The sequence below is a fragment of the Curcuma longa genome, chromosome 2 (assembly GCF_044706935.1).
Source record: "Curcuma longa cultivar G26 ecotype Majalengka, Jawa Barat chromosome 2, ITB_CL_G26_1.1, whole genome shotgun sequence".
Classification (NCBI taxonomy): Eukaryota; Viridiplantae; Streptophyta; class Magnoliopsida; order Zingiberales; family Zingiberaceae; genus Curcuma; species Curcuma longa.
The window spans coordinates 11,589,114-11,606,444 of record NC_133862.1 but is presented as its reverse complement, the minus strand read 5'-3'; the positions used below and the strand labels follow the sequence as shown (position 1 = coordinate 11,606,444).

General features: G+C 39.5%; 2 protein-coding genes, 1 long non-coding RNA gene and 1 pseudogene across 4 annotated transcripts; 2 read left to right on the top strand and 2 right to left on the bottom strand.

Annotated features, from left to right (window-relative positions):
- Positions 1-325: 325 nt before the first annotated feature.
- On the top strand, positions 326-2,605 carry LOC141821263 (transcription factor TCP20-like). 2 transcript variants are annotated; one of them, XM_074708671.1, is made up of 2 exons: positions 326-1,678; positions 1,927-2,605. In XM_074708671.1, the coding sequence occupies exons 1-2, from the start codon at positions 786-788 to the stop codon at positions 1,928-1,930; spliced, it is 897 nt and encodes a 298-aa protein (XP_074564772.1). In that variant the 5' UTR covers positions 326-785; the 3' UTR covers positions 1,931-2,605. The 2 variants fall into 2 exon arrangements, with proteins under 2 accessions (XP_074564772.1, XP_074564771.1); XM_074708670.1 differs by having other exon boundaries at positions 327-1,835.
- Positions 2,606-6,675: 4,070 nt separating this feature from the next.
- On the top strand, positions 6,676-8,757 carry LOC141821274 (ACT domain-containing protein ACR4-like). The gene is made up of 5 exons (XM_074708680.1): positions 6,676-7,049; positions 7,124-7,169; positions 7,248-7,362; positions 7,437-7,504; positions 7,588-8,757. The coding sequence occupies exons 1-5, from the start codon at positions 6,973-6,975 to the stop codon at positions 8,638-8,640; spliced, it is 1,359 nt and encodes a 452-aa protein (XP_074564781.1). The 5' UTR covers positions 6,676-6,972; the 3' UTR covers positions 8,641-8,757.
- A 1,286-nt stretch (positions 8,758-10,043) lies between these two features.
- Positions 10,044-12,343, bottom strand: LOC141816869 (uncharacterized). The gene is made up of 4 exons (XR_012600753.1): positions 12,193-12,343; positions 12,010-12,093; positions 11,159-11,215; positions 10,044-10,213 (listed from the first exon to the last, which is right to left on the bottom strand). It is a non-coding gene; the product is annotated as an uncharacterized LOC141816869 (long non-coding RNA).
- Positions 12,344-14,123: 1,780 nt separating this feature from the next.
- LOC141821620 (uncharacterized) lies at positions 14,124-15,511 on the bottom strand (annotated as a pseudogene).
- Positions 15,512-17,331: the final 1,820 nt, after the last annotated feature.

The window sequence follows — 17,331 nt, the reverse complement described above, 5'->3', positions numbered from 1 at the left end:
GCCTCAAGGTTCAGCTTCAAATCATCAACTGTCTGAAAAAGACGGAAATAAAGGCAGTGAGGCTGAAGCATGGCTGAGCGTGGAGGAGTCTGACCCTCATGTTCGGCTTCAATTATTCCACTGTTCTCGGGATGACTGACTGCACAAGACTATAGAAGTCTCCCTTTCAAGTAGCAGCAGCAGCCTTGTGGTATAATAAATATCTATCCGGTAATCCTGCAAGATCATAATGTTTAGGAAGGGCATCTGCAAAGAAAACGTAGTGGGCGCAATTATGAGTTCCAGAGTGTAATAGCGACGGCAGAGGGGGGAGGAATCATGAAAAGGAGAAATCAGGAAGGAATTCTGTTCATGGAATTGCCATCTTTTGAGCAGGTCGTGACACGGCACCAATTAGGTCAAACAGTGGAGTGGAGGAAGCAGACAAGAGAGACCCACCAAGCGAGAAGCAAATCATGGAGTAGATCACTGAATGATCCTTGGGCATCTCCATTCTCCTGTTTACTTTTGTGTATTATATCTTTCACATTTCTCCCCAATTATGATACAATGACATTCCAATACCAAAAAGTCAACAGCTGCAGCTTTCTTTCTTCCTCTCAATTCCTCTTCTCCTCCTCCTCCTCTCAGAATTCACAGGCCTTTAATCGATCAAAACTGCAGTCTTTGCCGCAGAAATCGGTTCTTTCTCTTCTTCCTTATTCAGAGTCTCGAAATCGAATCGAAAGATTGGGTTTTTTTTCACTCTTCTTCTCCAATTCTGAGAAATCCGAATTTCCTGTCCTATGAATCCCAAAGCATCTCCGAAGCAACAACCGGAGGATCCCAGCTTCCATCCGGCACAGTCTCTTCCTCGGTATGACAAGAAGGAAGCTGATCTCCGGGAAATCAGACAAGCGCAGCCCAACAGGGAGGCGCAGCAGGTGGCGGCGGCGGAGAAAGGAGAACAAAGGCGGCAGCTTGCGCCGAAGCGGAGCTCCAACAAGGACCGGCACACGAAGGTGGACGGCCGCGGGAGGCGGGTCCGCATGCCGGCCCTCTGCGCTGCTCGGATCTTCCAGCTCACCCGGGAGCTGGGTCACAAGTCCGACGGCGAGACCATCCAGTGGTTGCTCCAGCAGGCGGAGCCCTCCATCATAGCCGCCACCGGCACCGGCACCATTCCGGCCTCGCTCCTCGCCTCCTCCGCTGCTACCAACCTCACCTCGTCCTCCTCCACGGCCTCAGCCGGCCTCCACCAAAGCAAGCTCCACGAATTAGGGCAGGAAAGGGCCAACGCCAACTGGGCCGCGTTTGGCGTTAGGTCGCACCCGGAGTTGTGGCTGCCGCCCGTCGACGGGTTCAACGCGGCTTTGTTCCAGTCGGCGGCGGCGATGGGGGCCATGCCGTTGGCGGCGAGTTTCCCGAGGGTCGGGATTAACGGGTTGGAATGGCCTGGGAACAGCATCAATCCGATGAGCTTCACGTCGCTTCTGAGCGGACAGAAACAGGGACTGCCTGGATTGGAGCTCGGATTGTCACAACATGCACAAGTTGGGATTTTCAATCCTCATTCCTTGAGTCATTTCTATCAGCATATTGGGCAGGGCAGCGCCGGCGGCGATCACTTGCAGCAGCCGCAACAACAAGAAGAAGATCAAAGGCAGCAATCTCTCACTCCCAACGATAATTCAGAAGGGTCAGAACAGTAGGCACTTTAAAATATTGAATCTGTTCTGTGTTTTATTGCAAGTTAATGGACCAAAAGAGGAATGTTGCCAAGTATGGTTCTTCGATTTGGATTTGGTTTTAGATTTTGGTTTTGGACAAAGAGTTAAACCACCATTCCAATAATGGTAACTGTTTCTTTCAATACTATTAGTCAAAAACATTTTTCATTCAGGAATGATCATTGTTGATCAGTTCGAGTATCATGTTTGGTTCCAGGTGAACGCAGCTGAAATCCCTGTAACGGAATTGGAGTTGGCTGATTTTGAGGTTTGATTCACAAAGATTTCTCTTTTCTTATCAGTTCAGTAGTTAAGCAAAGCTAGGACCCGACAGTTGCATCAGCGGCCGTCGGCGACAACAGTCCTGTTGCATGTCGAGTTGATGCCTAGAACTCATCGACGATGATGCCGGCGTTTATAAGGAGGTGGACGAGCCCGTTGGCAGCGTCGGCGCGGTTCTCTGGGCAGAGCAACTTTGCTCACTCTCTTCGCCCTGCCCGTGCAGTTGGATGCATGCCGCAGCGTAGTCGACGAGCGCGTCGAGAACCGGCGCCGCCAGCGCCTTCGCAGCTGCGGGAAGGGAGGGCAATTTTGTGCTGTTTTGCGCGAACGATGGCGTGGCAGTTTTGCTGACCGGGATCGGGATGGATGCCATGCCATGTCAGCATTTGATGCCACTGGGAAGGAGGTAGTTTTCATCTTCCACCGTGTGCCTGAAAGGTGATGCACTCCATTCCCCAGTTTTCGCATTGATATGCAGATGCTAGACTCGAAACTTCTGGATCGAGTCTCTTATAACTGCCAAGTCTTCCTCAAAAAAAAGCATATTGTTTCGTCCTCACAACCGAAGTAATCCTGGTGGTTTGAGTCATGGAAATCCCCTTTTGCAATATATTACAATATAAGATTATATATAATAGATTTTGTTTATGATTATATTAATGGCGAGAATTTGATTTACCAACCTGCTCTTTTATCCTAATATGTATTACCATTCCTAGCAAATAGCAGTCCTTCACATGACAATCTTTGCTCAAGTTTTTTGAAGGTGATTTGATTGTCTTCCCATCTGGAATAGTTCTCCCCCATATAAAACTCTTTGTTATCCTCTCTATTTCCTTACACTTTGTTTGGGAAGAGACGAGAAAAGAGATGATGAGAAAAGAGATGGGAGAATTTTGACATTTATTTGGGATAAAGTGAGTTATTTGGGAAGAAGAGAAGGATAAATTTTATGTTGTATGTTCATAAATCGTTATAATTTCTTATACTCTGATTGAAATAGAAGAAAATTTAAAAATATTTTATTTTATTTTTATTTTAAAATATTAATTTCTAAATTAACTCATGTGTTTAGGTATCTAGTCTTTGTGTCGTTGCTCCTCACATCGTTGCTCCTCACACAATGCGCGTTGTCATCTTCTAGTATCCAGTCGCTTGCATTCCACAATATCGACGTCAACTCTCGTCGTAAATCTTTTCAAGGGTAAGATTCAAGAGAATAGAGACAGATAATCCTAATCATCTTCTCCTTCTCCAAAGACAGAAACTTATATATAATTTTACAATTTCTCAGCCGTCTGCTACCTGCACTGTCTTTTTCAAGAAGTAAAGATACTTTTATAACTTTATATATTTAACTTTCATTTCCCTTTCTTTCTTTTAAAATAAAATAACATATATTACGTTCTTGAACCTTCTATCCCTTCCAAATAAAGAACATAAATACTTTATTTCTCCTCTCTTTCCATTTCATTAATGAATCTTCTCTTACTTCATCCAAACAAAAGTTTATAAGCATGGGATGACTTTCTTTTTAATGCCCATTGTGTGTTTTGGGACGGACTATACCTGATACAAACAACCTATGAAACCAGTTTAATTTTCTTGAATTGAAGTTATTCACAGACCATCCTCAAAGCTTTCGTTTCACCTTGGCTAATTTCCTTTGATGATCTTCCATGTGTGAGTTTGAATGCTATGTAGCTTCTCTTCTCATTAATATAATTGAATTTAAGCCTACCAAATTCTTAATATCCCTCCTAAAAGTGCTTGTGTATTAAGTCGTAGAAGAGGAGATGATTGACTTTTTAAGTTAACCTGATATTTGGCTCTTTTAAAGCGCTTGTATATCTTCTCATCTCATCAAGTCAAAGTCAATAAATAAACTAGAAGTTGAATAGATTTACTCGACTAAAGATTTTCTTAGTCATTATAGATGTTTTGTTTGTGAATAAAAATATCATATTTTGACTTAACTCACTTGAATTACAATTAGTTCTATTGAAATTACATCAAAGGCAATGAATTGCATGCATGCCCCCAAAACCTTCATTCTCTAATCCATTTTTTTTTTCACTTAAAGATGTTTTAGGCGACCTAAAAAGAGATTCATATCTAGAAAAAATTTATTGTTTTTTCTTCTTATACCTTAACTACTAATCTTTTCCAAAAGATAAAATAAAAAATTACTAAACGAGGTTTCTGTACTTGTTGTTTTAGTATTATTTTGATTTGTATATTTAGCTGATTAAATCAGCAGTTTAAGATAAAATGGCAGGAAATATAGCACCACATAAATTAAATCACAGTAGAAAGAATTTTCAATTATTAAGCAAAAACTCTACATCATCTATGATTTCAATTAAAATGGACAAATACTACAACAATAACAACAAAATTATCAATGGTAAAAACCACAAAGCTATCAAGACTAAGATCCAAGTTCAAGGGTTCCCGGAGTATGATTGAGTTAATTACTGTGATACACATTTATTGAAGTGGACAAGGATTGAATCTTGACGAAATCTAGATAATGTCCTCTTTTATAGTGATCAACTGTAACTCTCCGACTTACTTCCTCATAGATGATCATAAGTCTGATCATATGAAATTAAATCGCTGAAGTGATGCATTCTATTGAGATCCAAGTTCAAGGATCTACCAAATCTTTCAAAGTTTGTTGCTCTAAGGAACCAAAAAATGCTTACTGTTTACCAAACTCGAGCTAGCTACAACCCAACAACTGAATTGAATGGCCAATATAATTATACATTTTATTGTGAGTCCCAACTCAACTCTCATGCATGCCCCCGTATATTAATTATCTGCCAATTCTTTTTTCATCTTGTGGTCCTTGTTAAAAAGGTACGTATATATGTTGTGCATTAATTTGCGGGTAGGACGGTAAACGAATAAAATATTTATGTAACAAATTTGATATTTAATTAAGTAAAAATTTATTTATATTTATATTTAAATAATTTATTAAATAAAATTAATAAATTTAAATATATATGTATTTAGTTTGATCATTAATATTCATAAATAGAGATTATAAAATATTCATGAATAATATTAATTTATGAATCATATTTATCAATAAATTCTTATCAAATATGATAAATATATAAATAAAAATTTAAAAATAAATAAATTTTTATTATCAAACTCACTAACAAACTAAATAAATTTATTTTAAAATATAAAAGTTTAAATAATTAAATAAATTTAAATTGAAAGTTGAATAACATCTAAATGTATGAATTAAGTTCAAGTTCAAGCTAAACTTGAATAATGACTTAGTTTATTTTAAATTTATCTTGGTTTGCTTCAATTAATTTATCAAATAAGAATAAATATCACAAAGTTTGACTCATTTACAGCTCTATTTGCGTGAGGTAATTGGTCCAATACATCAAAAACCCAAAAACACATTTTGAAAAGTACTATATGAGCCATATTTTTTTTAAAATGAAAATATTAATTTTAAAAACATATTAATTTAAAAGTCATAATAAAGTATAACTTTTTACAAAATAAAGAGAATATACTACAAATATTTAAAAATAGGGATCAACATATTTTTGTAAAAAAGGTATAAGATAATTTGATTAAAAGTGTTGTAGTATCATTTGATTTGGTCGAACTCAAATATCCTTCAAAAAACAATTATGATTAATTTTTGTTCAGACTACTTGTGACCATTTTTAGCTGTTTAATTTAAATTATGTACTCTAATAGCCTCTTAAAGTTTTTGAAATATCTTTTTGATAATTTAGAAAAAAAAGAATTTTTTTTTGATGATTCAAAATTTTTGATTTTTTGCTTGAATGGGAATAGATATTTTTGTAGGAGATATTTATTCGATATTTATTTATGTGGGTTTAAAAGCTAACAGTTAACGGATGAGAGGGGAGTGGCGACGGATGTGGTGACGTGGCGACATGTCCTTCCTTCGCGGAAGGAGGAGATCTAGCGAGCACGACATGCATAGCATAGGTGGACCCCGTGCCATCACAGCTAGCACCAACACCTACACATAGGAAAAGGCCATTTAATTAATTAATCACACAAGAAAGACCTAAACCCTAAACTTATACCCTAAATCCTAAACCTTAGACACACGCGAGCGAGAACAAGGTCCCACGACCAGGCCTGGCACATGCGGCGGCAACTACCGAGCCGACTCGATCATTTAATTTCCAACCAATCTTCGTTGGAGAACGGGAGGAGGCGGGAAAAGGTTAGGTGGCGTGGTTGATACAGAGATCTTGGGAGATCCAAGTGGAGCCCACGTCAGAACCCATTTCCTTGAATGTCAGCGTCGTCTTCGCTGGTGGGTGCCACATCGGACGTCAGACGCAGAATCATCCTCTGGCGTTTTTTCTTTTAATCCATGTATCATTTATAATCAAGTATCCAGATTCTCACAAATCCAATTAATCACGAAGATAGAGAACCTTCTCCACTGAAGTAAACAGTGAGACGAGCAAAGGAGATCTTCGCGCTCAGCTGGAAGACGGAGTAACATGCAAGGCAAGGCACCGTTAATAATTAATAATCCCGGCATGTGTTTACTTTTCGCCTTTTTCTTGGTGCAAGCACGTGTTTGCCTGTTTCACACCTACCGATGAAAACGGAATGCGTTTTTTTCTTGAGGAAGAAGAAGTTTCAAAATGTGGAATTTGATCGAGAGAGAGATATTCAAAGCGTTGAAAGCAGACCTTTTCCGAGCTCCAGCAGCGTCTTCTTAGTTGTTCCCATCGGCCAAAAGAAATGGTGTCCAACTAAACACGTACACGTAGCCCTGGCATCCTGGTTGAAGAGTAGCGGATCCGACCGGCACGACGCCGGTCTTACCTTCCTCCCCGCTTACTATTAATCTATTAAGATCCTCTGTTTTCTCTCCTCTTCCTTTCCCTATTTCCTCCTCTTCCTCCGCCACAGCAGCAGCGGCGCAGACTGCTCTTGCTTTTGCAAGATGATGATGAGTCATCATCTTGCCGAGGTGGACGATGATGAGTATTCCAAGCTCATCAGGAGGATGAACCCTCCGAGGTACTATCTGACTCTGCCTCATGTTTTTTCTCTTCCCTTCAGATCTTTTCTAATTTCTCTAATTGTTTCTGTAGGGTTGTGATAGATAATGAAGCTTGTGAAATTGCCACTGTCATTCGGGTGAGTTGAAACTATTATTATAAACGATCTGAGCATTATCATTTTGCTGCTCAGTTTCCATCATCGCCTGTTTCTCAGGTCGACAGCATTAATAAGCATGGGATTCTCCTTGAGGTTGTTCAAGTTCTTACTGATCTCGACCTTATCATCACGAAGGCGTATATGTCCTCAGATGGAAGTTGGTTCATGGATGGTAAATTTTTAGTTTGATTTTCTTCCGGCGAAAACAGATTTTGCTGTAATCCTTACAGATTTGGTTGATCTCAGTGTTCAATGTGACGGATAGGGATGGGAATAAAGTTAGAGACAAAGAGCTCATCTCTTACATTCAGAAAGTAAGCAATTTTTGCTGTTGATTGTTTTTCTTTGACTTACAAATGATGTAGTTGTCTAAGACTGGTTGGAAGAATTCCTGCAGTCGCTGGGAACAGACGCTTGCTTCTTCCCCAAACTGAGCAACTCCGCCGGCATAACGCCCTCCTCGAAGGAGCATACCTTCATCGAAATGACCGGCACCGACCGCCCGGGCTTGCTTTCGGAGATCTGCGCCGTGCTGGCCAACAGAAACTGCAACGTGGTGAAGGCCGAACTATGGACCCACAACTCTAGGGTCGCCGCGGTGGTGTGCGTCACTGACGACGCCACCGGGAGGGCGGTGGAGGACCCCGATAGGCTCTCCGCCATCGAGGACCTCCTCTGCAATGTTCTCAAAGGAGACGACGGCTCGAGGGCGGCGACGGCGCTCTCCGCAGGGCACAACACCCACACTGAACGGCGGCTGCACCAGATGATGTTCGGCGACCGGGACTACGAGAGCGGCGCCGCCAGCGGCGGAGGAAGCGGAGACGACAAGTCGAGGAAACCTCAAGTCGCGGTGGTGGACTGCTCGGAGAAGGACTACTCCGTGATCATTCTCCGGTGCAAGGACCGGCCAAAGCTGGTCTTCGACACGGTGTGCACTCTGACGGACATGCAATACGTGGTGTTTCACGGCACGGTCGACGCCGGAGATGAAGAAGCTTATCAGGAATATTACATCAGACACGTCGACGGGCATCCCATAAGCTCAGAAGCCGAACGGCAGCGACTGATCAAGTGCCTCGAGGCCGCCATCGAGAGACGATTCACCGAGGGGCTGGAGGTGGTGCTGAGGACACAAGACAGAGTCGGGCTGCTCTCGGAGATTACGAGGGTGTTCCGGGAGAACGGGCTGACAATTCGAAGAGCCGAGATTTCGACGGAGGGAGGAAAGGCACTCGACACGTTCTATCTATCGGACGCATCGTCATGCGACGCGGTGGAAGCGAAGACGATCGACTCCATACGCAGAGAGCTGGGGGCGATGGTGGTGAGGGTGAAGCAGAGTCGTGTTCCTGCTTCGCCGGAGGTTTCTGGCGGTCCGGGCTTTCTGTTCAGTAGCCTCGTCAAAGCTTCGTTGCAGAGCTTTCGATTGGTCAGATCATACTCTTGACTCTGTCTCTCTCTTTTCACCAATGGATCAAGCTTTAGTTTCGTTTATGAATTTATTATGACTTCTGTAAATACAAAAGACTGTAGATAGACACTCAAGCAATGAGTGATTGAAGGACATTGTTTCTCTGAAAGCAACAAAGTGTTGTGGAAGAATCGTCGTCAATGCCTTGTTGAATGGGGGTGTTGAGGGAACCCGTTTCTTTACGCAACTACAAGTCAACCACGTCAATTTTGGGGAGTTGATCTAATTAAATTAGATAGTGCAACTTTATACTGTTGGATTCTCATGCTTTGAATATTTGTACGGCACCAATTGGAAAGCTTCGCTGACGCGGCACGACTTGGTAAAGGAAGGGGGTAGGCCTGATGGTTGACCGCTTGGTCAAGAAATGAGGTTTGGCCTGACGCATGAATTGATTAAATCCTTAGAACAAAACTAATCTAATTTTGGGGCATAACGTGTTTTGGCTCAAAACTCAAAAGGGCTCAAAATCAAGATAAAGATCAAAAAGATTATTAGACTAGTGGAGATGAAATGGTTTATAATGTTATAATTTTTTGCATCTGAATTGGCACATACGTCGTATGTGCTTTTCGATTTACCTTGGAAGAAAATTCTTATAAATACACCGTAGTTAAGAATCGAACCGCGGGTCCATCACAACCAAGATTTCCTACCGTTGCACCATTGCTCCAGACAGATAAAGATCAAAAAAGATTATTAAACTAGCGGAGATGAAATGATTTGTAATGTCACAATTTTTTTTTCATTTTTAGCTAAAACACATTAATGACCCAAAATGGCTAATCGACAAACTACTACTGTGGTAACAGTGCTCATAATCTATGATTTTAAGCCTTTTGGATAATTAAGGTTTCGTATTAATTGATATCAGATAGGATAAGGATTATTCGACGAGCAATATTGATTTTGTTGATCTATTGTAAACGTCAAAAATTAATTTTTTAAAAACTGTTAATTTAGAAGAACATCCACTAAAAGATAAAAAAAATAAATGGTATTATCAAAAATATTATTAAACTAAAAATTTCTCTCCGCCTTAATCCTATTTAAATATCTAAAGAAATAAGAAAAAATTGAAACGGAAAAAAAATAAAAAAAATTAAAAAGATAAAATCTACAATCATGTTTTAAAAAACTAAAAAATAAAATCAAAATTAATTTTTAGAGAAAAAATTAATCATAATTTTTTTTAAAAAAAATAAAGATCATGTCACGCCCCGGGAGATGGCTGACCGAAAATTTTGACAGCATCTCCCCTGTAACAATTGCAATTCCCTGTATACATATATTACAAAAAGGCCTACAAGGCCGCAAATAAGCCTACACGGCTACAATCCATAAACATAACAAGTACTAAAACTGAAATAATAACCACAACTATTATTCTATAGCATGCATACCACAAACCGAAACATCTATATAAAAAACCATAAGATAGATCAAGTTCTGAAACATATCTATCGGTAACATAAAAAAAAAACCAAAACCAAAGAGACAACATCATCTCGATAGGGGACTAGCAGCGCAGCTCCAGACTGACCTCAACCTGAAAAGAATGAAATCAACGAGATGAGTTCAAAGAACCCAGCGGATATCCAATAGACATGTATAGTAAACTATCCCTAGCAGTAATGATCATATCAGTACAGTCTCCTGGAAGAATAGTAAGAAATGCAAAATCGAAAGAATGGAAGAACTGTACATACCAGAATCTCCTACCATAATGCATCAGGTCTCCTGTATGTGCATGTCAAACAAATGCAACAACCAAAATGCAGCAAGCATAAATGCAATCCATGCAGTATGCACATGATGCAATGACATGGTCACCCCTGACGCCAGTCAGCCACCGTCACCACGATGGTGAGGTCGAGTGGGTAGGGCTGTGACAACTGTGCACTCTGCCATCACTGCTCCTGAGTGACCGAGTGGACAGGATGCTGTCGGAGTACACCTATCCTCCTGCCCCAAGTCATATGGGGGAGCAAAGCTCTCATCTCCTCGTGTCACGATGCGAAGGAGGGATCCCTGTATGCTACCACGCTGCGGAACCACTACCCGTGAGCGACCGAGCGGAGCATGACAGAGCAACTGCACACACCCTCCTGATGTACCACTAACCCATAAGTGGCAGTGCGTGCAGATCATGTAACTGACGACGAGCTCAACTACAAAGGAGCCGACGATCGCCAGCATGCAATCATGCAAGGATGGTGCATGTCGCTAATGCATACAAGGTATCTCTAGTGGATAGACAATGCCCAATAAAGAACGGTATATCACTACTTTGATGCACCTATATACGCTACGCATGGCAAGTATCAATATGCTAAGGAGCTAAACAGGTATCAGGTAAGAATGATATACAACAAATATGAGCAAGTAGTGATATACTAAGGCATATATAAAAGCATAACCAGAATTACTACTAGCTATAGCAACACTATACATGCCAAATAACTTATCTAAAAAGATAAGATAAGATACCCGCCTTTCGAAACTGGTTCGTGTCCGAAAATAACCTCCGTCCAAAATCCGGTTCAATGTCCTGTAAATAGGATAAATAACAATCCTAAGTATAACGATACATATATATATTTTCCTATTAGATAAAAATCCTAACTGATTTTTAAAGCTAGTTCTCTAGCTACCCTCAGCTTCCTTTAAGTTCCTAAATGATTGGCATTGCCCATCCTTATAAGCTTTAGGAGCGAGCACCTAATAAATGATGCCTTGCCATGCATCACACAAATAAATTATCCAGCTTTTATACCTTACATCCGCTCCTCCCATCCTGAAAGTGTTACTCTTTTGATAGGTACATATATGTGTGTCTTTTAGTGGTGGCAGAATTAGTGAGGCTTTTACCCACATTATATAGTTAACTCCTGAACAACCACTGACTCTGAAATCTACGTTGTAGTTAACTTGCTATCATGGTATTAGACTATAGTCTTAATGATCAAGTGAAATCAATTGTTGCAGGAAAGCATGAATCCAGTTTTCTGCCTAACATAGAAATTCTTAATGGCATCTTCACGTTTTGAAATCATGATTTTTCAATATGCCTACTGGTCATCTCAATACCATGTGTCACATTGGCCATAGTAAGTCCCACTCGCCTTTATCACTGCACGTTGCAAATAATTTTAGATTCAGATTTTTATGGTGAGGGACTCATTCGATACCAGTTGGATTTCTATGTGAAACATCCTAATAAAGCATTTTTTCCAAATTCATAACAATAGCATCTAAATAGTTGGTTGGGCAGCACCAACTATTGAAAACAAAACAAACAGCCTTTAAACCATAATAGATCTAACAAGTCCTAGCAAAGCTTACCTCAAATCGAAAAATCCTATATCCAGAACCAGCTTAGGCTCTTCCACCGCTGTCAACACCACCAAACTCCTCAACAGCCGATATCTAAAACCATTCCACAGATTCAACCAATTTAACATCACCGGCATCTTCTTACGAATCCAACCAGCGATCAAATCCCAAATAGAAAACCCAAAACCTTACCTTGGTTGGAAGCCCTAAGACTTGCCCACCGACGAAGGAAGGCGATGGCTCGCTGGGCAGTGAACGGCGACGCGGCGACTGAGGGTTGTGGCTAGGGCACGGAGGAGAGGCGGCGGCAAGCAGTGGCGTCGACTGTGCAGAGGGGAAAAAAAATCGCGCTTGGCTTCCTTAGCTGCAGGCGACAAAGCGAAGGAGGAGAGGAGAGGGTTTCGTTTCCACGAGGAGAGGAAAAGCTTCTTCGGCTTGGCGGAAGAAGGAGAAGAAGAAAACGGAAGAGGATGCTTCGTCGGTTTCACGCGGAGAGAAGGAGAAACGCTCGTGCGTTTTTGGGCGGAAGAAGAAGCGCCGCAGACGGAGGGTTATCAATTCCTAATGGGTTTCGGGTTTTAAACCCGTTAACAATAAATTTTTTTTTTTTAAATTACCGTATTTTACAGATCAAATTTAGAATTTTGATGATCAGATTGAGGTAACTACAATGCTGCAATTCTATCATACTAATTGCATCAAGAAATCACGGGTTGATCATCTTTATTGTCAATAGTCTCAATCGTCCTTCAAGTCCCAAAAAGGAGACTAGTAACCCCGATTTCTTTTCGTCATAGATAGGAGTAGAATATAGTTGTATCGAAGGACATAAATTATTTGTACTACTGAATACTCCTGCATACCAACTGACGTCAGATGAGGTAGCGATTATCCTGCGAGTAATATTAAATCTGTTGATTCGACTACGAACGTCAGAAATTAATCTTCTAAAACCTATTAATTAAAAAAATCAGAAGATAAAGAAATAAATGACATTGTGGAAAATAAATTTAAACTAAGCTAAATAAAAAAATAAAATCTAAATTAATTTTTAAAAAAGAAAATTAATCCTAAAAAATTTAAAACAATAAAAAAAGTTTAAAGATCAAATCCTAAAAAAAGTTACGAGTTGATCATCTTTCTTGTTATTAGTCTCAATCGTCCTTCTTTAAATCCCAAAAGGAAAATTAGTAGTCTCGATTTCTTTTCGTCATAGTTAGAAGAGGAATATAATGGTATAGAAGGATATAAACTAGTCGTGCTACTGGATACTCTTGCATATCAATTGACGCCAAACGAAATAGTAATTATCCTATTAGCAATATTAAATCTATTGATTCAACTGCAAATATCAGAAATAATCTTCTAAAATACGTTGATTCAAAAAAATATCAAAAGATAAAAAAATAAACGATACTATAAAAAATATTATTAAATTAAAATTTTAAAAATTTATTAAAAATAAAGATTATCAAAAATAATAATAATAATATTTAGATACCCCTACATCATTAACATATCCAAACTTCAATCTTCACTTGTTCAAATCATTTACTTGTCTTCCATATGCAGAGCACATTGAACCATAACTTGGGGATCATAAAGGCAACTTCAAAGTATCCCATTCTCCTACCAATAGCAAGCAATCTCTTGATCTGCAGAAACATAGTTAGGTTTCTACTTCATGGCAATCTGTTGATCTGCAGAAAAATAGACCACCCAAAAAAAACAAAAACATAAAAAGCACTTTGCTATAAACTTTTCATACTGAGAAGGACCCATCAAACCAATTCCACGTAAGAACACTTAACAGGTCCCTTATTAGCTAGACCAATCTGCTCTAAATCTTCTACTGTCTCACTAAAGTATTTGTTTATAGTTAGCACCAAAACTTCTGAACTATCATTTGCTTGGAACTCCATGAAAATTTAGATATATCTGCCGTAGGTCCTCTTCAAGAACTCTCTGCAATTCTTAACGTGTGCTGTCAAAAGCTTTCCGAGAATGATAGCCAAGAAGGAGACAACACAAACAATAAGCCCTTTCCAAGATATGTTTTTTGCAAAAGGAACAAACTCAACCATTTGCATCGATTTAGTTTGAAACATGATCATAATGTCAAATTAAACAAAGTCCACGGGGGAACAGCGAGCATGTTTCTTCGTGTTCCTCTTCTCCATCCTCTGCACCGCCCGCTCCAAGTTCCCCACCCTGTCCGCCAGCCCTGCCATCAGCCTACATTGCTCCGTGTTCCACTCGCACAAGGTCGCCACCAGCCCCTGTAGCCTCTCGCTTCCCGCCATCACCTTCTTCAGCATCTCCTCCATCCCTGCAACCTCCGTCGAACCATTCCCAGTTAACACCGTCATTCGGGCAGAATCCTCTGGCAGCTGCACAACTTCCTCCGTTTCTTTATGCGAATAGGTGTCCTCCGGGGACTCGCAGGTTGCTTTCTCTGCTGCAACCGCCGCAAATTCTTCATCTTCCGACATCCTTTCTGCTGCAACCACCACGAATCCTTCATCTTCCGACATCCTTTCTGCTGCAACCACCACGAATCCTTCATCTTCTGACATCCTTTCTGCTGCAACCAGCACGAATCCTTCATCTTCCGACATCCTTTCCTCCTCCTCAGAGTAATTCCTGCAAGCTAGGGAATTTTGGGCTTTGAATCCCTCATCGGACACATTGGCATCTGATTTCTTTTCTGCATCTTCGCCATCTTCAATGGTGCCCGTGATGACAACATCGTTAGAGATATCACTAGAATCAACATAATTCGAGTTCATCTCCGCAGATGCTTGCGAATTGACCGAATTGGGGGATTCTTCAATTTGGACCGAGAGAGCATCTAGAAACTCCTGTAGCGCGATCACCTTGCGGATCACCTTTCTCCGATACTCCCTGACGCAGCGGACGGAATCGAGGCGGAAAAGCTGCGCCATCAGCATTTCATTCATCCGCAGCCGCTCCTTGGAGTCCGCCCGCAATCGCGCCTCGTTGGCATGGATCCAACCTTCAATTTCTCCTACCTCAATAGCGACCTGGGATAGTAATTTGATGTTCTTACGCACAAAGTGTCCTCGGAAGACTCTCTGGATGGCAATGGCGGCGCCTGACATGGAGGTTTCCGGGCGAATCGGGCCAACAGGTTTGGCGGCGGCGTTAGATCGGCAGATCGGCCGAATTGGACAGGGATGGAAACAACACGAGGCCTTGCGGCAGGCACCGGCTCTGGTGCACGAGTAGGCGCCGACTCAGGGAACTGATTGGTTCGACAAGGATAGCAATCGGGAGCACTCCGTGGGTCGGCGGCAAACAAAAGGGGTCTCTGCGTGCTTCTCTCCCTCGTTGAGAAGAAGAAGGAGTCGGCTCTCCCAGGATCGTTCGAGAAGAAGAAGGGGTCTCCCTCGTTGAGCTGCGGCGCTCTCAGAATAGTTCGAGTATGAAGGGGCGTGCTCAGAGAAGCATTAGGGATTGAAGATTTTTGTGCGGGTTTGGATTTGATCATTGCCCTGGTGTGCGGAAAATATATAGAGTTTCGGCGTCCGATTAAATCGAATAACTGGATGAACGAATTTAAATTTTTTATTTGATTATTTTAAAATTTTAATTTTTTTTTAAAAAATAATTAAAGTTAAGTAAAAATTAGATTAAATTGAATAAATTAATTAAATTTATCGAATTTAAATTTTTAATTTGATTATTTTAAAATTTTAATTTAAAAAAAAAATTAATTAATTTAATTCGATTTCGATTTTAAATTTTTTTATTCAATTAAATTAAATAAATTTAAAGAATAATTTATAAGAAAAATAAATCTCTATAAATCTTTTATTCGATTTAATTATAAATCTACAAATACTCACCTTACTTTTGACTTCCGGATTCAATTTAAGAATGGAACGAGCTTGAAAGAAGATTCGGAAGCATCGTGTCCGTAGAGATTTCTGGATAATTGTTCAGTTGATTTGGAAATAACGGAAGTAATGGTCTGTTTTTCTTTTCTTTGCTGGAAGATGAAATTGGGTGCGCCATGTAACTATGCCCTTATACCGTCACTGATTTATGCCTTATTTTCTTAAAAAATAAATTAAAAAAATAATTTATACGAGAGCAAAATTAGCGATTGTCGTGAAGCTCTGCCTGAGAAATCGTTACATGATCCGATCATTAATCGTTCAAATGACAAGGGTTCGAATCCCCATGATCTAAATCAAATGGCAATACCCTCCTGTATCGTGACAGTTTCTCGATTTATCTCCTTATAGATGATCGTGGACCGACCTTTCTGCTATAGTAAGATCATTGCCCTCCAGACCATGATGTAATGGTAAGTGACAATATTTTTCTTAAACAAGCAGAGTTCAAAACTTACGGTATTTGAATAACTAATGATGTGGAAGTATCAGAGAGTCATCTTACTTTTTTTTAAATTTATTTAATGTGTAAAATATGGGACTAGACTATTTATCTTAAAAATTAGTTGCCTCTTATGATCTCGATACCTTATAAATAAAAAAAATACCTGCGTGAATTAAAAGCCCTCCCTTGCGCTAGCCATGATGAGAAAAGGTCAAAATGACCGTCCGTGATTTACTCCCTCTGGACACTTGTGGGGCCGGGACCAGGGGCCGCTAAGGTTTGGTTCCACCTTTTTGCTACCATAAATAAAAATAATAATTACAAGCACATAAGCCCTCAGATAATTATGCAGCTGTCAGGTATTCTAAATGGCTAATCATGCATAAAGTTAGAATCTAATGGGATGACAAGCCTCGAGGAGGTAATCGGTTGAAAGAATATCTGAATTATTAAAAAAAAAAATGATTGCAGCCTCACGTGCTAACATTTATACCCTACCCAGGCCTACCCTAAATTGGACCTGGCCCAAATCCATAATCGAGTTAGTTACCTGTTAATCCGGGTTCGGCTCCCATCCAAAATTATTTTATTTTAATTGAAGAGAATAAAATATAATTAATTTAATATTTATTATAATACTTTAATTTTAATTTATTTTTAAAATAAATTAAATTAAATTAAAAATAATAATATTAATGATGATAATAAATTGATAATATATATATGAATAAATATAATTTATTTATATTTTTTAATTTAAAATAAATTTATTTATTTTAATAAAATAATTTATTAAATTATTAAATATAATCCATTAATTTTATTTTTAAAATTTAAAATAAATTTATATATATTTTAATAAAATAATTTATTAAATTAATAAATATAATTCATTATTTTTGTTTTTTAAAATTTAAAATAAATAATCTCTTTTAAATTGAAAAGTATTTAAATTATACTTTATTA